Source organism: Falco peregrinus, chromosome 2, assembly GCF_023634155.1.
Source record: "Falco peregrinus isolate bFalPer1 chromosome 2, bFalPer1.pri, whole genome shotgun sequence".
Taxonomy (NCBI): Eukaryota; Metazoa; Chordata; class Aves; order Falconiformes; family Falconidae; genus Falco; species Falco peregrinus.
Genome location: NC_073722.1, coordinates 90,824,924 through 90,851,731, shown reverse-complemented (window position 1 = coordinate 90,851,731; position 26,808 = coordinate 90,824,924). Strand labels below are relative to the sequence as shown.

At 45.7% G+C, this 26,808-nt stretch overlaps 1 protein-coding gene across 5 annotated transcripts in view; it reads right to left on the bottom strand.

Annotated features, from left to right (window-relative positions):
• Positions 1–25,789, bottom strand: part of TPCN1 (two pore segment channel 1) — a 49,313-nt gene extending 23,524 nt beyond the window's left edge. The window contains exons 1-5 of one of the 5 annotated variants that reach the window (XM_055797924.1): positions 24,503–24,611; positions 8,268–8,332; positions 7,510–7,629; positions 4,000–4,124; positions 1,261–1,437 (exon numbers count right to left, since the gene is read on the bottom strand). In XM_055797924.1, the coding sequence (XP_055653899.1) occupies positions 1,261–1,437; positions 4,000–4,124; positions 7,510–7,629; positions 8,268–8,328 (483 nt within the window). In that variant the 5' untranslated portion in view covers positions 8,329–8,332; positions 24,503–24,611. Of the gene's footprint in view, positions 1–1,260; positions 1,438–3,999; positions 4,125–7,509; positions 7,747–8,267; positions 8,333–24,502; positions 25,469–25,623 lie in introns of those variants that run through there. The other 4 variants (XM_055797925.1, XM_055797926.1, XM_055797928.1 and 1 more) reach the window with 4 other exon arrangements.
• Between the last annotated feature and the right edge of the window lie 1,019 nt (positions 25,790–26,808).

The window sequence follows — 26,808 nt, the reverse complement described above, 5'->3', positions numbered from 1 at the left end:
AAGCAGCACATGGGTTTGACAACAGTCAGAGCACAGCTCCGCGACATGCAGGAAAATCCAAGGCCACTCTTAAAGCTAGCACAGCACTGTTTTTCAAAGTTTCTACATTTATTGCTTTGTGCTTTTATTAAAGCCTGTACAATCTTCCTCTAATCAGCATCAGCCCAGAATTTCTTGAAATCCACATCCCTTTCGGGCTGGAATAACATATCAAAAAAAATGTATTGATAGATTTGAAACAAAAGGGCAAGACACCTGCAACTTGAGCAGAAACACTTTCAAAAAATTGATACTGTAATTTTTTTAGTGAAATGCAAGAAGAGCTGCTGGGCAGAGAGAATTTACATAGAGAAGGGTTTTAACCAGACATTCTGAACAACCACAAATAGGGTCCTGATCAAGCTCTGGAATAGAACTGCTTTTGGCAGTGCTGAAGGACCCCTTCTCTGTTGGAAGATGCAAAATGCACCACAAAAAAGATGACAGTATTTTGTACAACCTCAGCTTTAGCCACAACTCAAAACCCAAACTGACTTACGCAGCCCTGACTCATTTTGAAGAACACACTGATCCCAGGGCTGTCAAGGCTGTTCTATACCCCTGGCATGGTCCTAGGGTACCATTAACAGCTCCAAAAGCAGATGCAGGGTCTCCCACCAGCACCAGCAGCTCCTAGCACTGTGCCTTACAGCGGTACCTCATGAAATGGTTGTGGACTGGCAACAGCACACACCAGTTTGTGTACCCCTTCTCTCAACCTGCATTTTGTGAAGGTTAGATATAAAACTTCAAGTCACTCACACAGACGTTAAAAACAGTCCTCACAACACTGGGAGGAGGGGACAGGAGAAGGTTTACTAGCCTGTCCCAGGCTGAGATTTGTTTGTGTTCTAGGAACCAGCGGTGGTGCCGGGGTAATGGCACCAACCTTGACAATGACTTTAAAACCACCTCTCAAAGCACACAGATTTTTGAGTTACCTCAAGGAAAAGGAAAAACCACCTACTTCTCAGTTACAAAATTTAAGAACTTCACAAACTGATAACGTAAGTGTCACTTTCATTGTGGTCTACATACATCAGATGAAAAAAGGATGTTGGTCTGGCTCGCATATCTGTTGTCAGCCAATTTACAAAAAAAGCCAGGTGTTTTTTTTCTTCCTACTGCTGCTACCTTCTTCCTCTACGTTTAGCCTTCTTTTTCCTCTTACCCACCACCAGAAAACAGGTGAACTTCTTCATTTTGCCCCAAAGTACTCACAAAGATGCCAAGACGGAGCATAGGAACAGCTGGCGCCTCGCAGAGAGACAGCAACAGGAGAAGCAGTGCCGTGCTCAGCTCCATTAGGTAAAAAAGGTGATTGTGTGCAAAGAGGTAGGCAGCAAGTGCTTTGGCATTTTTGGGGTGAGTGAAGAACTTATCATTATTTTCTCCTTCCTAGGGCAGCAGGAATAAAGAAGAGGACAGCATTAGTGACTCAAAGTACTATAACACAGCTTTCCACATGAAGAAGGCAGACTTTTGTAAGGATTAGATACAATTTGCAACAGGCTGTTCCCACTTTACAGCCTGACATTGATCTGTTTATCGAGGAATGAACTCAACACACACAGGCCATCCCCTTCTGTTCATAAGCATATTTCAGTAATGAAACTCATTAATATCCACAAACTCCTGCTTCAGAAACTCTTGAGTCTTTTCAAAATGAGGAAGAGTGCTGAAAGAGTTTATGAAGGTAGGCAAAGAAACTTTAGACAACATCCCAACATAAACACAGCACTTCATTTACTTGCAACCACTTCCACATGTTTTACAGACTTATTTGATTCAACTTCTCCAGGACAGAACACGAAAACACACAGATAAGCTCCAGGGCACCTGGCTGACAGTTGCTTCTCCTTATCTTGGCCTTGCAAAATGTCTGGGAGAAAACACTGGAGCACACACAGTGTTTACTGCTTCACGAATGTGAGAAGACAGACTCCATGAAAAATTAACAAGTCGCTATACTGATTTGTCATTCCCTCTTAACTAGAAAGCGTAATTAACATTAAAAGGTCAGATACTCCATCCTAACAGTTTGCCTACAACTGATTTTTAAACAGCTACATCATTGCTATTTTTACCTCTAGGATGGAACTTAGTTTGGGGAGATTTTAGAGGTTTTTCATGCAGAAATACCCAACAGCTTCTTCTTTTTCTTGAGTCAATGGATTAAGCAAGGGAGCCTTTGTCACTCACAGGAAACTTGCTGCCTCTTGGAAACTGTCATCAGAGATCATTTTTCCCCAGCTGGGACACACAGATGCACAAGAAGTTTTTTGGTGTTTTTTAAATTAACATCTTTCCAAGTAAGCAATTGCGGTAAGGACAGTAACCTATTACTATGAAAGCAGAGTAACTGTGATTGCAAATGGCTAACAAGGTCAGGAAACAGGATCTCCTTTCAGAAGTGAAGCATTCTGGAGACTAACTCAGAAAAGGGTTTCAAATGTTTCTCATTTACTCATCTCACAGGCAAGCTCACATTCTGTTTAAGGACACACACACACACCGCAGGGTCAGTGAGCCAGATTGTGAGCAGGACAAAACCCAGCAGCAAGCGCCATAAAATGCAAGTCCCCGTCCGTCCCCCCCCTCAAGAGAGTGCTAGCTTAGATCAGCAGGGCATTCTTATTCACGCCTGACAAAACACACTTGCAGAATGAAAAATAGTCAACATTCTGCTTCTTGGTAGCCAAGCAATTCAAAACATTGCTGGACAGCAAAGTCCTCTTATTCAAATAAGACACTCTTGCCTGCAGCTACTGGTTCAAATAAACAATCTTCATGCTCTTTAAGTTACGTTTACTGCATTTCAAGGACATTGTCATTATGACCATTGGTCAAGGCAGCAGCAAGAATAATCTGCATCTGAAGGGCCAAGCCTGCTGTGTACATTACCATCAGACACTGCAGCAACTCAATGACCCTTTGCAGAGCATCTCCAGTAATCATGAGTTTAAACAAAAGCCTGGGAGGGGCTGGAGCTATTGTTACATTGCCAGTGCTGCTCTAGCATATGATGAAGCTGAAGTATTACCAAAGGTCCAAGCCTACTCTGTTTTAGAACGTCAGAGAAGCAATATTTCTGTCCTGTGGGGCAGGAGCAGGGTGGGACAAATGGCTCTAATCACCCCGCAGTAGCTTAAGCAAAAAACCTAACTAGGTCCAAAGCATCTCAAGCTGCAATGCAGAGCCTTTGAAAGGGAATGAAGAGATTGAGGAAGGAAAGGAACCAGCAACAATTTCAGACTGGACAGCTCTGGAAGAAGCTCAGTTTTGGTAGCTAATTCATGACACCTGACTGTACAGCAATCCAAAAAAATAGTATACCTTTGTTCAAGTAACAGATGGCGTTTCCTGTAACTGCAGCATGGGAGGGGGTTGTTTGTTTGTTGGGTTTTTTTCTTTCAAATACGATAACTTTCACTCCTGGGCTGATCTCAATCTCAGCCTGCTTTCTTCCTGTGGAAATCAAGACCTCTGCCTTCTCTTGTGCCTTACATAACCTGCAGGGCTTGACTGATGCTAAACAAACATCCTAGGGCCACCCATCAAATCTGTGGCCAAGGCAGGATTAAGGCATTTCCAGAACACGAGAAGTCTCCGGGACAGCACTGACCATTCACCTCGGAGCAACTGAAGAGATGAAATAGCGATCTATAACCAGTGACAGAAATCTCCATGGCAAGCTGGCAGAGCTGAACATGTGCTGAATCCCTCAACTACTACAGTCCTTGACACTGGGAGAGACGGGAGAGGATGGGTAGCTTGTTCAGTGGCTCCCAAATGACTTGCTAGAGCCCACCTGAAGGCACTTCCAGCATTGCCCAACACCTCAGATTCCTTTGCAAAGCACCAAGTTTTTAACCTCAAAACAGAAGCTCTTTGTTTCTTATAATCAAGAACTACCATAGTTTCAGAAGTCCATTTTTCACACCAAACAGCAGGGCTCACCTGGAGGTAGATTGCTGCCTCTTGGTAGTTCATTTCCCAGTTGTGTCGGGCAGAGCTTTGCTGCGCACAGCAGTCCCCTGCAGCAGGGCTGGATGCATCGTTAATAACGTCATAGCTACCTCCATCTGCATCAGTACAATAAGAGAAAAACTGATTTACAATTAAGCTAGCTGAGACTGATCAGGAAGCATGTAAACAAGCCAGGCACTAGGACCAGAGGCAACATCTGACATGGCCGAGGACCCAGGAAACTGGCAGCTTGTACAGACAAACTGATTCTTCCCATGTAGGAGCTTTCAAGAGACACACTCAAACTCAGTGCTTCAACAGGGGAATGTTCCCAGAAGATCATCAAAAGACACAGCATCCTATTTAATACAATAAGCAGGTCTCCTGGCTCAGGAGATCTGTGCTGTCGTGTTCACAGCGTACTATCAGCAGTCATAAACTATAAACAGGCAGCTAACAGCTACAAGTCTCTGAGGATGTTCAACCTGCAAAATAAAGCGGGCTTGCTAAAGGAACACTGCCTTTTCACATTTAATGGTAGGACAGACCACGGAAGAATGGAGTACATGACTACCACAGGCAAGGGAAATCAGTCTGAGTGTAGCAGCTGTACAGCACACTAATCGCAGCAGTCAGTATTTTTAGTAGAAAGCCTCATTTTTCAGAGGTCTCCAGAGTCATTAAACAATGCAACTTTGCAACGCTTTTTTTGATGCAGATAAGTACCAATATCCCTCTGATGAAAACAAACAAGATTAATTTTCTGTTCATATCCCATAGATTGATTTTGAAACTTCTAAGAGTATGTCTTTTGTACCAGTAAAGCACTATAAAACTACACTTTACTGAACATCTGAACCAGACTTCATAATTCAAGATTGCATTGAAAAAAATACAATTCAATTGCAAAAAGCAACTCCCAAACATGGCTACACATACATAGTGCCCTTCCCATGGGACAGCCCCACAAGGCACGTACATAAACTCCATCATACTTGCCACTTTTTCGCACTCTGCAGCCTCAGTGCTACTAAGATACATGAAAAAAAACATGCACGAAGACAATTATTGGGAATTGCAGGAAGACAAAAAGGGAATGTCAGTTGATTTCTTCTTCTGGGACTGGGATTTTTATTTCGCACCTTTGACAAAGAATACTGAGCAGAGACCCCACAGAAGCGAGACCTGCTTAGAGGCCATGCGTGAAACCTGTGGTGGAGCTGGCCATGCACTCAGTTCTACAGTTTCAATCATGCCCCCAAACCAGGGTTGTTCTTGCTCTCAGTACAGACTTCCCTCCTCCACTTCCTCAGGTTCCCAAAGGAGGTACATGTAAAATTGATCTTGCCAGTATAAAAGCGCCGATTTTCCCCTTTTTACGAGCACAGAAGCTGTGATGCGTTAGCTTTTTCTCCGTGTTACAAGAAATTATGGGAGAGTGGAAAAATGAGCTTCTTTTCCTCTCTCATGACAACATGCTGAAGATTTGCTGCATCTCTTTGCTACGACAAAATAATCCTCACTGAATTACTGATTCAGTCTTTCTAGAACACCCTCCGGAGTGGAGAAAGAGTCTGTGCCAAAAACTCTGCACCCACCAAGGGCAACAGCACCACGTGCTTCTGGCAGAAAATGGAAAGAAATCAGAAACCCCTTCACCGATGCAGAGCCACAGGTGCCTTTTCCACCCTCAAATCAAATTAAGATAGCATATATCTGGGATGTGTGAAGACTTTCTAGATTGCATACTCAGATTGCTGAGAATCCTGCAGCATTAAACCTATTTCTCTTCCTTACTTCCCCCACACCCTTAAAATACCACTCAAAATCTGGACAAATGATTGAATGAGGCAGATTCCTCCCCCACACCCCTTCTACACCTCGAATGAGCACAGTTCCTGAAGAAACTGAATGATGGAGCTTTTTATTTATACACAGAACTGGAATGGCAGTCTTCCAGGTTTGTTTGCTCTTTAGCTGAAAGATGACAGCAATATGCAAAAAACCAGAAGCATTATATTGTGAGCTCTTTAAAGTTCTTAAATGTTATTTATGAAGCTTTTATTGTGTATGTGTTTCAAAGAGACAGCCTCCCTCAAACTGCAGCTTGATAGCAAGAACTTCTTTCCATTAAAGGCTTAACAGAGGAGCAGAAGGAGCACATCTTCATCAGAACCTGGACTTGCTGCTGAAGATCTTTACTGCCCAGAAGCCCAGTATTTTCCAGTCCTCTCATCCTAACAGACCATTTGCTACCAGACGAAACACGCTGCAGTCCCACCCCGCCTGCCTGCCCCGCCATGAGGCACTAAGCTGGGTCACAGCACAGGCAGAGCAGAAAGTGGCCTCCAGCCCCCAGCCTCAAAGACCTCAAACATTACCATCGACAGGCACAGAGCTACCAAACACCCCCAAACCTTGCTGAGGTGCACAAGTGGCTGGTACTTTGGAGCAGAGAGTGCAACCTCTTCTAACCACACATAACCTGCCGCCTGAAGCTGCCCAGGGCCATCCACAATGTTACCTGGGCAGCTTTACAGCGTGTCACCCACAGCTCCTTCATCACCTGCCGGCTGGGTGAGGCTGCAGGATGCCTTGCTTAAACCAGCAACAACTGTGAAGGTGCTAACAGGAGCCGGAATTTCAGGCCTTTCCAGAACTCGCCTTCAAAACACAGCAGGCATTCAGAGAACGTCCGAGTGTGATTCATCTCACACAGTTTAGGGGATATTGAGAAATCAACACCTTGGCTGCAAGAGCTCTTTTGGGGAAGAGGGACATATTAAGCAGGTTGCTTGCAATATTACCATGTTATTGCAGCATTACAGTATATACAAAATTTAAGAAAATCAAAACATACTGTGGTCAAATCAGCAAAGGTTTGTAGCATCAAACAAAACAGCTGAACACTGTGCCCTACCAAAAGATGCCAAAACTACCTTTAACCCCGAAATAGTTCTTTCACGAAGACCAACCTCTCTCTGAAAAGGATCAACACTAGGGAAAGATACACCACAAGAAAAACCCAGGACCCCTCCCTGCATTTCACACAGAGGACTTGAAGCTGAAACAGAAGAGATGTCCCAGTGAGACCAAGGTTGCAAATACAAAAGAGCACTCAAAGATGCAAATAAGAAACAAAAGATAACTCTAGACACAAAGATGTTTTCTTCCTGTCTAAACCAGCCGTCATCTTTCTAGGCACAGACAACAGAAAATGTACTGGTGAAGTGTTCCAGTGGGGAGCTGCATTTTGTGGATCAGCTCCTTCTCCATCAGGTACCAGAAGGTTGATCTAGCAGCCCTGAGGCAACAGCATCATCTGGGTAATAAATAATAATAAAAATAATAATAAATTTGAAAAGCAACCCTCTGACTATTTGTTTGGCAGCCCTCCAGCTAGCTAATTTCCTCAGCTGCTCCCATGATAACAATGACACAGACTAATGCAACCTCCGCTCCGCTCAGCTCGTGCTGCAGAACATCCCCGACGGCATTTACCATTAGTATCGAGCTCAATGAGATAGGAGGATCTCTCCACAGGACTCCCGTAATCCTCGAAGTAGATGGCAGGCGGTTCCCTCCACTGCATGGCAGCCACCACATCGGGAAGCGGGCACGCTTGTGTTCGGAGTTGGGGAGAGGGAGACAAGTCAGACCTGAAGTTTCTCCCTCCCTCCCCTCCGAAAGCCGATCCTCAATTTCGCAGCTTCCTCAAGGGAAAGCTACGCACAAAAGATTTTCATCTGCTCTCTGCAGAACTAAACATTTTCTCCCCTCCCCTCTGAGGAAGGTGGCTCAGACTTCAGTTGAATCGTTTCCCTATCGCTGTCTTAGCAGCAGGCTGTTTCTAAGTGCAAGTTGTTGGAAGGCTCAGCTGTGGGACAAAGAGCATTTAAGCATGAGTGTGGTGGTAAAAGCAAGGCTTCATGTGCCATGCTCTCTTGTTTTGGCATATAGCAGAATTTGCTCACCAGCGAACATGAACCACTAATGGGAAAGGAGTCAAAGTGCTGAGTAGTCACAGCAAGGAGTCTTCCCCCCTACCCTCCTCCCCCCCAGCAAAAAAAGAAAACTGATATTTGTGAAGTTCACAGTACAAGGGGCATGACAAAGTAAACGAACTGAGCTGCTCACAGATGGCAAAGCTTCCTTCCACACTTGTGTAACTTATCCCAGACGTTCCCTGAAAAGGGAGAAAGGGAGGGGAAAAAAAGAAAAGAGAAAAAAAGAAAAAGCAAAACCAGCTGGCTGCTTACACAAGGCATCCGGAACGATACTGCCGGGACTCCAACATTTCCATTCAGTGCAGCAGAGCATGCTCCTGTGTAAATAGTTTCCATATGTCATCATTACAATAAAAAACAAAAAAACAAAAAAGAAAGAGAAGGAGCATAAACTTTCCAGAGCCCAAACCTCTCCCTTTGCAAAACAAATTCCCTGCTTAGGGGAAGGAAAAACTCTACATTGGCTGAGAGAGCAAACAAACTCCCCTCATTTGGAGAAGCTCACGCAGCCACAGGGGAATCTTGAGGGCAGAGCCGAGAGGGGAGGAAGAGACAAAAACATTCACAGGAACGAGGGATAAATACCCTTCCCAGCCAGGCTATTATACATCAAAGTGAAGCCAATTCGGACTTTCATTGTTTGATCTTTGATGTCTGCATTGGTTTTAATAAATAGTAATAATTTTTAAAAATCCAACACACTAGTAACCTCCCACAAATTCAAAGAGTTATAAACAAACTCTACAGGGTAGCTCTCACATTTGCCTCGGAGCTCCCCCAGTCTGGCTCTCATTAGCCTGTTTGCCAGATGTTCTGCTTTCTAGATAGCACACACTTTTTATGGCGTTCCACTGAAACAGACTGAGATGCCTCTAATTAGCTCCTCAACTGACTCCAAAGCCATGTGCCTTTTACTGGACTTACCAGGACTTTCTCCTAAAAGGTTGAGGAAGGTCTCAGTGGAGTTGCTAGTTGCCATCCTGTCCAGATAATGTTATTTTAGCAAGCATACCTGTGATGACAGAACTCTGCAAACTGTGTGGAAGGCAGGGCAAGTGACATAATTCAGGGAAAATATTCTTACGGTTAAATCTGTCATTCATACTGTTTACATATCATGTGTGTAGTCAACGTAAGACAGCAATACATAAGTTACTCATGTTGCATGTGCAAGTAGTATTTCTCTTGACAGGCAAAAAAGAAATGCCAAGGACACATGACTTTGGAGACAGGACGCATCTTCATTCACATTGCTGTAGAAGGTTCCTGCAAGTAGATTCACCAAACAGAGTGGGAAGAGAGAAGTATAACCTCCTGCAGTCAGGTAAGGTCAAGCTGCCCTGGGCACGTGCTCCAGGCAGCTCCAGTAACATCTCAGACAACTGGAGACGTGACAGCTGATAGAACACCCTGCAGTGCACCAGCCACCAGGCCACAGAGGAGGAGGACAGGGAAAGAGAACACCAAATCATCAGTTAACCGTCAGATTCCTTCTTAAATAAATATAACCTGGCACCAGCTTTGTCCTTTCTCTCCTCCTTGCAACCTTGTTTCTAAGAACTGCTGTCTTGCATTTACCTCTGCCCTTGCGGCCATTATTTCTTCTTTGGAAAGAGGCATGACTACTTGGAAAGGGAGCACACTTGCCAGCCATGTTTTTTCACAGGAGCAGTGTCTTTTGCTATTGGAGCTGGACACACTTCCAGGAGTGCAGGCTGTCCAAGGCAAATGTAACTTCCCAGAGTTGAGCAAACATTTTACAAGTTTGCTACAAGAGTCCACACAGACGTGCGACCTGACCTTACCAGCACAAGGGTCCCATGGGCAGGCTCCATCCCCTTTGCAAGCAGGGAAAAGGGCACGAAGCAGAGCAGTCTGCGATTCAGTCGGCTGCAGCCCCTCACCAGTGACTGCTGCACCATTTAACTGGAGCCATCTCTTTCCAGGCTTTGCATTCTTCACTGGCATACCACCTCCGTTTCTTATACCATCCACCTTGACTGTAATTGTACCTAATTACCCAAACTCAGCTAGTCACACAGCTCAAGCTTTCAGTTTGAAAGAAACACATCCAGACATCCAGCAACACTGAACATGAGCCCATGGCAGAAGGTAGATCCCAGCAGATTCAAAGATGCTCATGGTGCTCCTGGACCTCCTGACCTCATACACAAGACCTGTCCCAGTGCAGGATCCCCATGCTGGCTAAAGCTGCCACCTCTCTCAGCAACTCTGCTTGGAAGCTGCAGGGAGGATGAACAAGGCTGCAGAAGGAAGTCAGTATTTATTTGTCAGACAACCAGAAGCACTCCTCTTCTCCTGAAAAGCCATCATCAGCTGAACTGCACAGAGTACCCACTACAGAAGATGCAAATCCATGAAAAAAACATGGAAATGAAGTAGATGCCTACCCTTCCCCAACCCAAGCTGTACAGGCACCTTCGGTCCCAAAGGCAAGATTTTAGTCAAGTATGTTGAGTTGTACCAGCACTGATGACGGCATTTTTCCCTTCCAAGTGCTTACAGGCCAAGTAGCTTCACCTCCAGAGGATTTATCTTTCCTCCCCACTCCAGTGTGGTTGATAAGAAACTGCTCCTTTCCAAGTGCTGAGGCAGGAACATGCGTACATGTGTCTCTTCAAGGCCAGACTCACCTACCCAGGAGAAAAAAAGCTGGAAGCCGCCTGGAAAGCACAGCTGGTTTGGCACTTGGCCACACATCTTGGAGGTGAGAGGGACAGACAGTACAATTGCTGCCTTCAGCGCCGTGCCAACAGGCGCATCGCAGGACTGATCTTTGCAGCCCAAAATATCCTGGTGCCCATCCTGTTTTCAAGGGATGTTATGGGAAGGAATTTAACAGCCACGGGGAAGCCTAAACAATTTACTAGCAGTTTGTTGCCTAGGAAAAACAGGGCATCTCCAACTGAGTGCAGTGCCAAGCCCTTCTGTTGCAAGAGAAATAATATACTTCCGAATATTTCAAGTCAGCGTAACCGAGTCATGCTCTTCCTTAGAGACGACGGCACAGCAGAAACATATGCAGAGGCCTCAGGGCTCTTTGTCTTGCTATATTCTCACAGCACTTGCTTGCTGTGAAGCTCAACAAATAAAGTCACTTCAGCTTCCTATTTAACACAGAAAAGTTTTTGAAAAAATATGGATGTTGCCACTTTGTGTTAGTGGTACAAGGTGACTGAAGTCTACCGTCCTTGCCTTTATTCGAGAATCCAATGAGTTCCTATGGCATCAACATAAGCTCACTTCATAATATCATCCGCCACACTACAGGGAGCTGAATCCACGTGAAGGATGAGCAGATGTCCCCCAGCATAGTAAGCCACTTTTTATATACTACTGCCTCTTATCAATCGTGCTGCCTATCTTCTTATCCTGAAGACAGCTTAAGTCTTGCATTGTTTAATCAGAAAACCATGTATCCTTGCTAACATCTGCACTGCACACGTGTAAAAACCCTGACACACAAACTAAACACAATGACAGAAGGGCTAAAGCATGGTAGGAAATGGTTTTGTCTCAGCAAGAAGCCGTGGCTCCAGCTAGCTCTTGCTCTGACTGGGTCAGAGCCAGTATTTAGTTAACCATTTGCTCTGCGGCTCACTAGCCGTTCAAAATGAGGGATGAACTATGATGATTCACTCAGACATTTACTTCCTGCACCACCCTGCTGCAGACAAAAAGAGACATTTGTAAGGAAGAAGAAAAAAAAAAGAAGTAAAAGACTTCTAAGAAAATAAGGATGAGGATAAAATTATCTACACCAGCCCAGATCATTTGGTTGGAGATCCTCATCTGTGCAGCTCACTGCCTCATCTCTTCAAGGCACCTGCTCCTTCCTTTGATCTCAACCTTGAGTCACTCTGGGACTTTTTTTTTTTTTTTTTTCCTCTTGCAATGTTATGTGGGAAGTTTTGACCAGAAAATGTTTGATTGCTGGACAATTTTCACTTCTATATACAAAGCAGCAAGAGGCAGAGGGCCAGATCCCTCCCTTTTGGGATATTCGGTATCCACAACTGGGTTAGTAACAGGCTTCAGCAGCTGAAGACAAACTGAGGGATGCTTTGTCACCCTCAGAGAGGCCACTTCACCCTGACTCCTAAAAGCCTCACTAGTTCACCAGACCACACCGCTCAAAAGCCGCGGCAGCAGTCAACAGTGAAACAGAGGAGGATCACTCCTCGACTCCCCGAGCTGCATCCTGTAAGAATAACATTACCTAACCCACCGGCTCTTGCTCCTCAGCTGCAGCACCTTCCAGCAGCTCATGCAAACCACCACACGCCTAAGACCCCTTCCACAAAGCTGCTTTCTGATGGGTGTGTGACTAAATCCTCCTGCATGAGAAAGTCCATGAAATACCATACGAAGAGCTGGAACCAGGCACCCGCCGCAATCCGAGACTGTGTAACACAGGAGTACCTGCTTCTTAACATAGCTGTAAAGTCAAAACCAAAGTGTTTTCAGTATAAAACGAAAGGCTGCATTAAGAAAATATAATTAAGAATCTTGCTTGTGTGTTAAGCCAAATTGCTGTCAGTTTCATACGCTTCATTTCCAATCTTAACAAATTACCTCTGTACCACAAAAGGTAAAGTCAAAGCCACAACAGAGGGATCACCTATAACCTTACATTACCCATCCTTTCAGCAACTAATAAGCTCTATAATCTTGTTAGTCTGATCATATCACAGCAACAAAGGCTTTACAGACACAGAGATAAAATTATTCTGTAACTGGAATTAAATATCCAAGCCATTGAGAAGCTCTATGAAACAACTAATTTTGAATGAAAAAAACAATTCAAAATGATGAAGTTTTTGCTGAATGCAACAAAAGAACCCCCAAAAACCACCAAAAAACCCCCACCCACAACCACAAAGAAAGAGGTGACCAGCTCTGCCTAAAGCTATGGAGAGACCAGGCATGAAATACACACACATTTCTAATTCATAATTTTTGAAGAAGTAACAGAAAAGGAAAGAGACAATATCAGAATCCCTCAGATATATCTTTAACACATCCTGTTACATGAAGGAATTTCCTCTTTTTGTTCCAAAAAGGGAAACCAATGCCTCATGGTTTTAACATGTTAAAGATCTGCTTTAACATCGGTAACAACACAATGTCCGCATTTTAAAAGCGTGTTCCTCATTTGAATTCTCCAAATCAGAGCCTTTGGATTTTCCTGATGCAGTTTGGAAAGATGTTTGATTAAGCTGCAATCTGGCCTTTTTAACGAAAGCAGTGTGCTGCCAGGTCCTACTGCCAGTTCCAGCCACCAGCCAGCAGCTCTCCAGAGAAGTCACAAAGGTAGCAATGGGAAAGAGAGGAAGCACATTCCTTATGTGAGAAAATGGTATTTAGTTTGAGCAACAAATCTCCCATGTGGCCACCCCGCGCTGGAGCAGGACTAGAACGGAGTATGCAATAATAAGGTGTGTGTCATACGGACCTTTCTGCCCTAAAGAGAGAGGGACAGCAAAAAAATGAGATAAATTCAGTTAAATAATTTCACAGCAAAACTCTAATGTCTTACCACGACAGACTGAGACCAATGAAAGTTATTTATTGTGGTACAGTAGGAAGAAGTAGGTAATTGCATTCTGTAGTGTCAGAACAAGACTCCACCACACCGGTTCTTTTGAAATACAACACTGCCACAACTCCTCTGCCTCATCATTGTGTCTCAGCCAGGAAAGAGAAGCTGCCAACTTCAGATGAAGATGCATGTAAAGGAATGGGGGAAACCCCAGCCTCTAGTGCTGCGTAACTGCGCTCCATTAAGAGGAAATAAAAAAAAGAAAAAGAAAAAAAAAACCCACACCGACTTCTGCACATTTGGTTGAAACTGCTGCTGGCAGAACTGAAGAGGTGACATGTAACAGCTGGAAAGGAAGGAAGGAGTTAAATCAGTAGTTTGACATCTGCAAGCCAGCTGCCAGAGGGCTTTCCCTCAACTGGTCCTTACTTCAAGTCCTACAGTCATACAGAACCATATCTTCAGAAAACAGACAATTTTGACTTCCAGCACTGCAGAACCCTCTCCAACTCTTTAAAAGTGGTTCCAAACATTAACCACAAATACATGCCTTATTTCTTGTCTGAATTTCCCCAGCTTCAACCAACACGATTCCACTGTTCCCCAGTTGAAGCTACCTTCAAGCCCTTGGATCTTGGATGAGCTGGAGCAAAGGCACTAGAAACACACCAAGCATGAACACATCGCTTAGTCTACAGCCAGCATGGATTGCGGTATCACCTCCCTACCTACCCTCATCATTATTTTTATTGGAAAGACCAAGGAATACATTCGCCGTCTCACCAGCCAAGTGTCCCACATGCTCACTTTCAGCTCAGTTGCTCATGACATCAGACTCAGCTCAGCCTCTCTGCCTGCCAAGGCAGCCCCCTCCACCCTTACAGATACATGGCCCTACAGCTGGTCACAGCAATACGCACACGGCTTGCCTGCATCCATCTTACCAAGTAGTTCTAATCACTAAGCTCCCTTCATCACTCTTACTATGCCCTCAACCTATGGCATCTCCTAAAAAAAAAAAATACTTTTTTTTTCTCCAGATCAGAAAGAAATGTTACAGTTGGCACAGGGACAAAATCCAATAACCCATATGACAGTCTTTGCTAATAACATAGCTATTAATTAACCAGTCCCAATAACCAGTTGGATTTTGAGACCCATCCATCAACCAGTTTGCAGAGCCATTAGCTACACAGTGCTGATTTATACTATTCACTTCCTCAATCAAAATGCCATACAGGTGCTAAAACAAATGCCTTCTCAAAACATTGTCAGTCTATCTTGTAACCTTACAAAAACTTAAGGTTCATATGCCACTCACCCTTTCATAAATGCACACTGATTGACATGAAAACCTGTCCTTTCAATACAGATTTTAGAAGAGCTGTTGCTGGTTTCCCATTATTTTGCCTGGAAACCTTGTTTGGTTGGCTGGCCTGCAATCTCCAGCCTGGTGCAAAATACCTTTTGGGTCTGGGAGAAAGTTGCTATCACTGCAACAATCAGACTGCCTCAGCTTCAGCCTAAAGGAAGAATGACAAGTCATCTGCTGATTTTTAAATGCCTACCTTTAGAATCAGCTGTTTAATCTCTACTTTAGTTACTGTGGGAATGGAAGAATACATCACACAATGACCAGATCATCTGGCTTTTCAATAAATACAGAATACATACAGCATTTCTTGAGCTTCCCCGCAGCATTATTGACCAGTGTTGAACCTCGACTTCCTAACAGGCCAGCATCACTTAACACGTCTTTTTATTTCTCAGGTCCTTTAGAACACCTTTAACTCTGCTGACCACATTTCTCTTTGTGATTTTCCTCCGCTCCCAGTTTCTATTTCTTTGTTTGCTACATAGAGGTGCAGCTGCTTTCATGTTAGCCGGCACAGACATGCCTGCACTGTGACTTTTTGCTGCCTCTCCAACAGCTTTAAAGCTTCCATTAGCATTTTTGTTTTCTATACATGTGTGTTCCCTCAAAGTATATGAATAATTTTCAATGTTTTGGATCCTTCCCCCTGCAACCACTAGAGACAAGGTCCTGCCATCAGCCTTGTATTTGAAAGGAAGGGGCTTTGCCTTGATCACTTCCCCCCCTGCCCCAATGCCAAAATTCTCCTTAGTAAGTTGCTTGTGAGCATTTACTTAACACAGTCAGGACCAAAATGTCACTTGTTTGCATGTGCCAGCAGTTCAGAAAAAGCAGAACATTTAATACTGCTTGCAGGTAGCAAGGCAGAGCTACAGAGCAAACCGGTCTCAGCAAGCATTCCTCTCTGTTCAAACACATTTCCAGTGCTTCTGGTCTGCTCAGCACCCTGGAGAAACAACGTTCCCCTCTGTACGACAAAAAACAAGCAAATGGGCAACAAACAGCAGCATCTTCCTCTTTCTGCAGTGACTCACCGCTACCTAACTAAATAACCAGACGGACACTGCTGCTTTGTGTTGTAGGAACACTGCATTTACAAGATGGATTACACTACAGCTCTTGTGCCTCTCACCAGGCACAGATCGCCTCCAGCCAGGGTGACCATGCCACAGAAATAAGGGGACAGACCGTGGAAGTATTGTACTAGTCAAAACTTCTGCCCTTACAGTCTTCCTTTGGAGCCCCATGCCTACAGCCAGTGGCCGCAGAAGCGCTAGCTGTAGAGGATGGCATCCCTGCCTTCCTCCTCCCACGTCTGATTATCCTGTAAATGACATAGCCAACTCACCAGTACAATTTGACCCTGGGGAGTTTTCAGTGCTCCCACTTGCAGGATTGATCACTTAGTCTTAATTCTACAGGCACTTCTTCATTTAGTTAACGAAGAGCAGGAACATATTTGTGCATTCTAGTGAAATCTTTCAGCAGGCTACATTACTTTTGTACAATAAACTTTCCCAAATCTGTTGAGAATAGTGAAAGTATTCTCAGAAAAACAGTTGCAGTTTGAATAAAATACAGATGATCAGACGTTCCCAGATGACAATATATACACCCACCCATGGGCTAGGCAGTCATATAGAACATGTAAGAGTAGCTCAGGTGTCCAGCCCAAGAGAATCAGAGGGTTTCACGCGGCTGTGCAGAGAGATACATCCTAAATTTTATTCCCACACATAAGCAGGAAAAGAAAAGCCTTTGCTCCAAACAGACTCTACCAGATCGTGATTATAAAACCAGCATTGGATACAAGCTTCGAACCCCCACACTATGATTCTAATCACAGCAGTCTCCTCTCGTCATCCTCAGGATCTCTCACCAACCATGCAGTACTGTGGTGGATCAACACAAACACTACTTTTCTGCCTGTCTCCCAGATGAAAAGATCAGCAGTACAGGTGCCTGAGCTTCCTGCTCAACTGCTCACTAGAAGCAGATGGATGAAGTCCTAAAGCTGCTCCTACACCTCTTCATAAAGAAAGAAGTCACGTAAAAATCAGGCATCCTCTCAACATGCAAAAAGGGATTATGTTAAAGACATGGGGAGAGCCCTGCAAGGTCCGGATCAAAAGCCAGAGACACTGGAGGCAAGAGAAAGACCTATCAAATTCATTGCACTTTTCCCAGCTTAAGGATCAGAAATGGAGCGTTCTGGCTCATAAATTCGACTTCCAGCAAATTCAAGCTTAAATCCCCTGAAGGCAATAAGGAAAAGGCAATCAACAACAACTCTAACCACTTCACAGATGCTCCTGTTTAGTTTATACAGCACTTCTTACAGCATTCAAATGGGTAAAATGGGATTTCAACGCAGGGGGGCTGACGGCAGCAGGCAGGATTCCTCGGTGAAGATACCAAGGGCAAAGGAAGTTCTGAGAAGCATCATATTGGTTATGATGAGTGAACTCAGCGTGCTCAGCCTTTGCTCATTTTAATCTGCCAGTAAGCAAGCTTGGCTAAACTGAACATCCTGCATCTACAGTGCCTTAAAAATCCACAGGAATCACCAAAATGAGGGGGAAAACGAACAAACTGATGCGTTCCCTGGGAAGCCATGAAAAAACTAATCACTATTTGTTTCCAACTGTTGTTCCGCTTCCTGAGCCAAATGTTCCCAAGTCAGCTGCGGTGGCTGAGGAGTGACCGGTTAGAGCTGGAAAGTTCTCGATTTAGAATTGCAGCTTGAACACTTTCAAACTCTTTAACATCTTTTATAGTTCCAGGACCACCTGTTCAAAAAGCGGAGCCCTCCGATGCCATAGCATGTGCCCTTACCCCCACATTTTCCAACTAAAGCCACCAGGTTGGGGAGAAAACACTTAGCCTAGCCTGTTCTTCTGCTCCCACATCACAATGATGTGAGCCACGTGCTACAGAAGAGACACACGAAGGGAATGGGTTCTCTCCCTCAAAGCATCACGGTCATTACTCCTGGCTTCACAGAAGGAAGTGAGAAGAAGCTTCCAGACTCCTTGCCCCACTCTTCAGCATCCTCCCTAATTTACAGTGATTATGCAAGAAAGATGATATCCATCACTTGTGTTCCAGGAGAGGACAAAGGAGAAAGAAACATTTGACTCCAGGATAATGGAACACTAACCCAAGTCTTCTTTACCTTGTATACGCTTTTACTCGCTCAGATTTGAACAGCATGGGGCATTCAAGATGAAATCACTGGGATTTTTTTTTTTTACTGCGCCAAAGAGTCAACAGTGCAGAGATTCTGTTTGACAAAGCATCCTACTGTGAAACACACAATGTGTGCATTGTGCAAACCGATCTCCTGCAGGGCTAAGAAAACAAGGCAGGCTCAAAAAAAATAAATACACAAGATAACTGCAGCCCGCAATACCTCCTGGTACTTTAGTCTGCTTGTGGTTTTTCTTCTATAGGTACCACATTTACAGTGTCACATTGACAATGTCTCAATAGAAATGCTTTTGTGAGTTCTGGACAACACGGCGCTGTTTCTCTTGAATCAAAGGTATCAGCTCTACCCTGTCAGTACGGCACGTACTTAGGCACAGCCAAGGCAGTTGGTCCCGCCTTAAAACCTGAATTCTCAAAATAAATGAGATTCCAGAGGATGATGCATTTGGAAGTTAAAAGCAGAAACATATTTTCTACTTTTTCTAACATCATATCAAAAGTTATCCCACATCTCCTAAAAAGCAGCATTTACCTCCTTCCTCTGAGTTTACAGAGCTCATCACCCAGGGAAACGAATTGTACTGAAGGAGAAAACAATAATCTCCTTATATTTTGGGTGTTCATTTCCCTTTCCAAGATTTTCACCCCTCACTCATCTCAGAGGCAGTTTTGCTTCGCTTTGCTTGCTTAAAACATTCATTATAAGTCATCTAGGCCAGGAAAGGATTAGAGAGCACTGGCAGAAGTTGCAAAATGCAAGGCTGTTAGGTTGGAGAAATGAGACTTTCAGAGGCATAAACAACAATCCAACACCAAACTACCACTTGTGCTTCAGAAAAAAACCCTCTCTATATAAATTTTAAGCAGGTACATACTAAAAAAAACCGCAAATCATGCACAGCAATGCAAAACAGCACCTCCTTATAACAAAGTAATGAAGCCTACCTGTCCACCTCCACAAAAGGTGTAATCTGCGCTTTACAGATGAGACATGTTAACCACAGTGATGTTAACTGACTTACCCCAGGTACGAGGAGGAGTGCCTTCTACAGCAGAACTAGATTGCTTCCGAAAATGAGATCCCAGTCCTGTGCTCTGGCCATGCTTCACCTCTAAACGTGGCAGTGGAAGCACTGCTACTGGAACTAATTAAAGGCAAATTGGTAGAACTAGGAGCCATGATGTGAGAAAATATCCTGCGTAGCATCCCAGAAAGCCACCAGATAATCCAAAAGGCTGTTTAAGAGGCTGGCTGTCAGAGATCTCGGGATCTGCCAGGTCCATCTCAAGCATTTGTTTGTTCCCTTGTCCCCTGTTTCTTCACACCAATTAGCTACAGCATTTCATAACGGGTGCCCAAGTCCAAATAACCATCTTTGAAATCCTTACTTACACACAAGGATCAAAAACTACAGATCCTGAAGGATTTATTAAATCTACTAGATGGCTGTCATTTAAAACACTTATTTTCCTTCAAAGGTAGCAGAGCCAGAATGCTTTCACAGCAATTAAGGTGGCTCCTCACAAAGCACAGCTACCAAGAGTTTGTGTGGTTGCAGCACTCCCCCAAAGGTCAGGTATTTATTCTCTGCTCCCTCAGCCCATCAGAAAACGTACACTTGTTTTACACCTGGAAATCTCTTTCATCCACGGATGGAACTAAGGGAAGTGGCAGTAGGAAGAAGGCAACAGAGATGTTCAAAAAGCAGAGACTCATTGACCAGATGAGCTGAAGCTGAGGACTATGTGAGCAGACTTATTTTCTCTCACTGCTGATACAAACATGTTCTGGAACCAGATCTAACACGGAAGAGAACGATAACTGTTACCGAATGCATCAAAATCCAGGCAGTTCCTATGCCTCTAAAGAACAACATTAACTGCCCCCAGTCCTGGGCAACCGCCAAAAACATACGCCTACCTGTGGATTAGTAAATTATTTTTTTTTTTTTTTAGAAAAAGATGAGTTTGTTATACATAACATCTATTAAAGCTGTAATTAGACTCTGTGTTTAGGACCAGCACGTGAGTTTGCATCCGCCTATGACAAAAAGAACAGCTTTGCTGAAAGCCTCTTCATACATCTCAGCAAGGAGCGGGGCCGAGGTGCAGAAGGAGGCAAGAGGCCCTCCCTCCAGCAGTTCCAGCAAGCCCAGCACAAACCACTCCCTGTGTTACAGGCACAACCCACAGTCCCAGAGCCAGTCACCCCCAGCCACATTCCTCACCAACACACCTGGGGCAGCCCTTCCAACTTGGGCAGCAACTCACCAACAGTGAGATGTCATTTTCTTTACGTGCTTTGGGCCAGCTGCTCCTTCACAGCAGTGCACAGGCACGGGGGCACGCGCGCCAACAATTCTGCATCTAGCATAAAAGGCCAGGCTGGCTCTGGTTTTCCTGACAATTTACTCTTCAGGCAGCAGAAAATGAGATTGCAAAGGCTCAGCTGAAACCTCAACATTCAAAGTTTTAACTTCCCATTTCCCAACAATCCTTCTAGAAAACATCGCACTTCACTGTTGCAGTTGCTCCCCCCACTCCCCACACATAAACAATAATTCATTTTTACCTCAATAGCAGACGCTGTTGCTTTCTTGTAAAAACCCAGAGTTTAAAGATGACTTATTCCACTTGCCATAATCCATTATGTGGGAGAAACAGACATACAATATCATATTGTTCCCTGTACAACACTTTGAGTTGTACTTTCTGCTCTGAACACAACTGAAACTCCACTTGAAGCTACAGCAATTTCCATGCAGGAGGCAAAGGAGAATCTTGTATCTGATCTAATACAGGATAAATCAATATGCATTCATGTATTGCTTATAGTTCCCATCAGCTCAAGGAGAGACACTGTCCTAGAGTTTCAAGGCTATCCACACTACCTTTGTATACAGGAAAATATACCTCTCGCTTCGAGATATTTTGAGAACCTTGTTCGAATGCTGCTTCCCAGGTGTTTTGGGCAAAGGAAGGGAAATCGCTACACCCCTGTTACCTCACCATTTTCAGTAGGTGATTTTGGGAAAGGTCATGCAAGGATTGCATCCCTGTTCTTCTCTTCTACAGAAATTCAGTTAGTCATTCACCTCAGACAGGTGCTGGGAAGCTTAATTAGAGCGTGTACAGCACTCGGAGATTCTCAGATAAGATGTACTAGGGAAGGGCAGCATCATATTAATTAGCGTGGATTCAAGTGACGAAAGCACTTCTGTCTCCTTCAGCTGTTGGAGCTTGAAAGAAAAATTACCCAGTACCACAGTCCTACATGTTGTAGACAGAAAACCATCGGTACCACAGGGACCACATTTTTCTGGATGTGGCCTGAATTCCCATCAACTTTGCAGGATTCTGACCTTTCACTGTGGCTGTATACGGAAGGTCCCCACAAGACATGTATCCCAGCAAAAGCCAAGGAAGGCAGAATTTTAATATTCCTCCCCGTGCAAGTATTTTCTCCCATTAAGTGCTTAAAAGCTGTACGATTAGGGTGATTAATTTTTGCAGCCGGACATTTTCTTTAAGAATGTAATTTTCCACACAGTTTTCTCATTTAGCTTTCTTTTATTCTAACCCCAAGACATTCACTTACCCAGAAGAGGACTCTTCTGCAACGTTCAGAAAGGAATACCCTTTTGCACTTTAGTCCTTTCTTTTTATATCTGCAACACACTTGCTTTCAGAAAACCCTGTTACCACTTATTTCAACACAGTAACTTGTATTTCCAGACAATTAACACCAAGAGTCCAAAACTACAAATACATTTATCTAAGGACCTGGCTGTAACAAAGCTACGTCATGGATCAAGTATTTTAAAAAAAACCATGAGTTCTGAGCTACTGAAATCCCACTGATAACACAGCAGTTAGTGAGACTGTTCTGACAGGCTAGAATATGGATGAAAATTTAGAGAGGTTCATTGACACAGCAACACAGGACAAGAGTGCAACTTAATTATTATCAACCTCAGACACATGATTTAACATAAGGGCTGTTACACCCACTTTGTCTTTCCCTTGGTGTCACCTGGGAAGAGAATGATGGGTCCTTCACTGCAAACAGTCCCAGCTGGCATCTGGGGACACACTTAAATAGAAGCTTTGTGTTCTTTGTGTAACCTGCCACCAAATTCCTAGGTGTCGATGGACAGGCACAGTAACAAGTGAGCTGTTCCTCCAAATTCTGGCTGAATATTCTGTTATGAGAGTTTAGGCATAAGGAAGACAAAACCAGAAAGCAACAGCATCCTGATTTTCCCTGTCTCCATGCCCTCATCATCACCCTGGCAGGCTTTCCCTATCCTGAAAAGGACTTTTCATACTCTTTTTGCCGGAAAGAGACAAGCCTCTGAAGAAAAACGTGAAACTATACAGTTTGTTAACGTCATTTCAGTCCTCAGCTGAGAAGTGGAGGCCAAGCAGAGAGGAAACATTTGAATTCCTCACAGCCTCCACGAGACACAACTTTCCTGCATTTCACAGTCGGTTTTCTTTGCAAGCAAGGAGGAAAGCTGGACTACATGTTCTGTTTTTTAAGCAAGCTTACTTTTGCAAACGATGGCATTAGTCTGCTCACTAATTTAAGCTTCCCGCTTCTCAGAGATAAATGTGCCTTTCAAGTTGTTTATGCCAGCCTTCCTCTTCTAATCTTTCATCCCGCCCCTGCAGTACCCACTGACTTCAGAAGGCTCCGTATCATTCAGTATCACTTGCACCGAATAAGCTTTATATTTTTTCAGCAAATTCAGCTTTAACAGTGATTAAAAGACATAGCAAAATAAGGGTTCTTCAATACCAAGAGACACTTCATTCAAAGAATTCCAGGAAATGAATTCTCAAAAACCACACAGCAATCTTCTAAGAAGCACGAAATTGGTCCCTAAACAATCTCCCTGTATTTCAAGAGAAGCAGATTGTGGAATAGTTTTATTTATTAATACAATCATTCTCATGCTTGTGCTTTTAACACAGCCATGTTAGCTCTACCCAAATTATAAACCTCACACAACTTCTTTAAAGGGATGGGAGGCGAGTGGAAGAAAAAGATGAGAGAAGAGTGATTAAAGTTAGTCACAAGAAAGCCTATAAATACACCAGTGGACAGATGAAGCATTCTCTCCTCTATTTAACTTAGAGAGCTAAACTTTAAGAGAAACAGATGCAATAGAGCAATGATGCAGCACAGCTCAGAGGAAGTCAACTGGGCAATTTGGTCAGGGATGCATATGCCAGAGGTGGGAGAGGAGGAGGAAGAGGCAGGAAGAATCTTGATTATCAGAAATTAGCTACTGGCCCAGGAAGTCACAGAAGGAGAAAATTAAGGGAATCCATTTGATCGCAAGAGAGAAATCAAATCACAGACTCACAGAGGCAGTATGGAATAGAGGTATAACATAGAAAAAAGGGATGCCAGGCCAGGAAACAATTTATTTGTTACAAATGTTAAGCTTGTGACAGAAGGGCTTGAACATGATCACAAGACCTGTGCATACACCTGCAATGTCAATTGGAAGTCAAAGGGATCTGTTGAACAAAACTGCTCTAATACATTCAGTGTGGTATAACATGGAAACTCACCGAACATGCTCAAACACATCTGCTGCTCCAACCTCACCTACTGCAGGGCAATGGCTTTAATGAAGATATACCGGAAAGCAATGCTTCTAAGAGATGGTGACTTTTCCCCCTCCCAATGCTCAGAGGCTAGCTCTGTCCCACTAAATACCCTAGGCTAACATGAGTGTGAATACATTGTCTAAAATTACTTCAGGTTCTTTGATAAGAATACAATAAAGATGTTAAAGGCATTTATCAACACGTATCGCTTTCCCTATTGCAAAAATCAGAATGTAACCTAGAAATAGGCAAAACAACAGTTGCAAAGGACAGATACTTTATGGCACTAGGAAAATACTACGTGAGGTAGTTGCAGCTGCTGCACCTGACAGTTCAGACCAGTGCTACAGCACAGCAGGTCAGTGCCAAGAAAAGGAGACGCTCTGGCCCAACGTACAGGAAAGGATAGTTGAGCTTAAGGACAACAAATCACAGGTTATTACATGGAAACCACAAAAAATGTGTGTTAGAAAGAGCATCGGTAGGACCCGTCCTCTCAGCGTCCTCCACCCCCTGAGCATAGCACGGGTGCTGTGAGTAAACAAGCAACACAATAAGCAACTTCCTGATCTGATTTTCTCAGGCAGCCACTGGGACACTGAATGAGAGCTCTGAGAGTTCCAGGTCCTGGCAAGCACAAGAAAGAACAGCCACTGCAAAGAGAAAAACAAGCAAGGCTATCACAGTGGGCAGGAAACAATGACAAAGTGATCTTACTTTCGTTAGGCAGCTCCTCCCGATCCAGGTCATCAAGAGGGGCTGAGGCGCTGCTTCCACCTTCGTCCAGGGTGAGGATGAGGGGAACGTCATCATCCATGCTCACAGCCATCCTGTCCCTTCAGAGGCTCCTACTCCACAAACTTTAAATAACGGTTTTTTCAGTTCCGCTCGTAAAACAGTTATGTCAAAAACTGTCCCCAGAAAGTCTTCCATCAGGGATGTCTTCTGGACATAAGAATATAAAGGTATGTGTACCCATCTCTAGAGACCACAGTTCAAAAAAGGATCTAGTTACTTGCTTTCAAAAAGCAGCACAGGACGCTAGAGTCAATGGCAATATTTATGCAAAAGTTAAATTCAGAAAGTCAGGTCTGGGCCGCCTATTCCAGTCAGTGCACGGCTCGTAAGCAAAAGAAAGTGCTTCTGGACAAACTCCTGACCGCTCAGCACAAGAAGCAGGCAGGCGTGATGCATCTGGAGCGGGCATGGTGCTAAGTGTCACTGTCACACATGGCTCTTTCCCCAGCCATGCCAAAATGCCTTGACTTCAGGTGGGGAGGGGAAAGAGGGACAAAAAGAGGCCACTTTGAGTCTGCACACATGAAGCTCCCGGTGGCTTTTTTAATGGGTGATGCCACTGTCACAAGGTCACGGATTTCTGTAAAAGGTGAGGAAAAGCCAGGCAGGCCCTGGACAACGTCACAGGGACGCTCCACAGCCGGTGCTGCCACGCGGCTGTCGCTCCCCCGTCTCTCTCCGTGCAGGCCGTGGCAACGGCAGGCAGGAGTCACGGTGGAGGCCGCACCTCCCACCGCAACGGGCCGGCCGCGCTGCTGCCGAGCTCGGGCCCCGGGCCGGGCCCCCCGCACCCGCAGGCAAGCACCGAGGGCCGGGAGCCTTCGAAGCGGACTCCGACGGCTGGGCGGGCAGACAGCGCTGCCGGGACCGGGCTCCTCCCGCGGCCTAGGAGAGAGGGACGCCGAGACGGCGCTGTCACAGCGCTGCGGAGGCCCTGATCCCCCTCCGTGGCTCCCCGCGGCCCCGCCGCCCCCGGCCCGCGCAAACCGTCCCCGCCGCCGCCCCCTCCCCGGCTCCTACGGAGCGCTGGGGCAGCTCACCAGCCAGCCCGCCAGCCAGGCCGCCCCCGCCAGCCCCTCAGGTCTGCGGACCCCCGGCCCCCCCCGCCGCCGCCGCGCACCCGCACACGGCCCGGCCCCGCCGAACCGGCGCCCGCGGCCGCTGCGACACCTCTCCTCAGCGCCCGGCGCGCGCGGCCCCGCCCCGCCGCCTCTCATTGGCCGCGGCGGCGCAGGCCGCTCCCGGACAGGCCCGGCCTCCCTCAGTCCCGCCAATCCACGCGCCGCACCCTCCCCGCCCCGCCCACCACCGGCCCTCCGGCCCCTCTTCGAGAGGATCCGGATTATTCCCGCCTCCTCCTCCCTACCGCTCCTGCTCTCATCATTGGGCAGCGGCGCTGCCCCTCCGACCGGACAGAGATGCTGATTGGCTCGCGGTGGCGATGGGCTAATAACATCACGCCTCAGCCACGGGAAGGGGCGGGCTCTGGGGAGAGGAGCCAGGACTGCCATTGGCTGTGTTGAGGCCACGCCCTGGGGGTCGGAGGTGAGCGGAGCGGTCACCTAGCAACGGCGGGACGCGGGCGGAGGGCGGGAGCCCGCCCAGGCCCACCCTGAGAGGAGCCCCGGGCCGGGCCGCCCGCTGCCCCCTGCCTCGCCCCGAGGAGGTGCTCCCGGTCCCAGGCCCCGGTGCGGGGCGTAGGTGGCTGCAGGGAAGAGGGGGGGCGCTGAGGAGGGGCGGCCCGGCCCCAAGAGGCAGCAGGTACAGCAGGAGCCACCAAGGGCCGAGGGCCCTCCATCAGCTGAAGGCAACGCTCCCAAGACCCCAGGATTACGTCCATCTCTGATGAGGTGAGCATTCTCAAGCGGGAAGTGAGGGGCCCGGTGTGTGATGAATAAATTTGTGTGTTGGTCCAAGCTGAGCATCTCTCTCTCTTGGCAGCCCACTGAGCAGAGCGCCCAACCCTGCCTGATAAATCCACCAGGCTCTGGCTGGTGGCTCTGATTGATTCTGCCACCAGCAGGACTCCTGGCAGGGTTATGAATGGGCAGGTAAGGCCTCTGGAGCATCTCTCTCTCTACCAGAGCAGAGGTGTCCAGTCTTAAATTACCAACACCTTTGCAAAGGAGCCTTTCTTCTGCCCACCAGATGCCTCGCCATGCCCTCCCCTTCTCAGTGGTATTTCTTTCCTAGTGTCATCCTCCTGGGCTGGATTTACAAAGAGG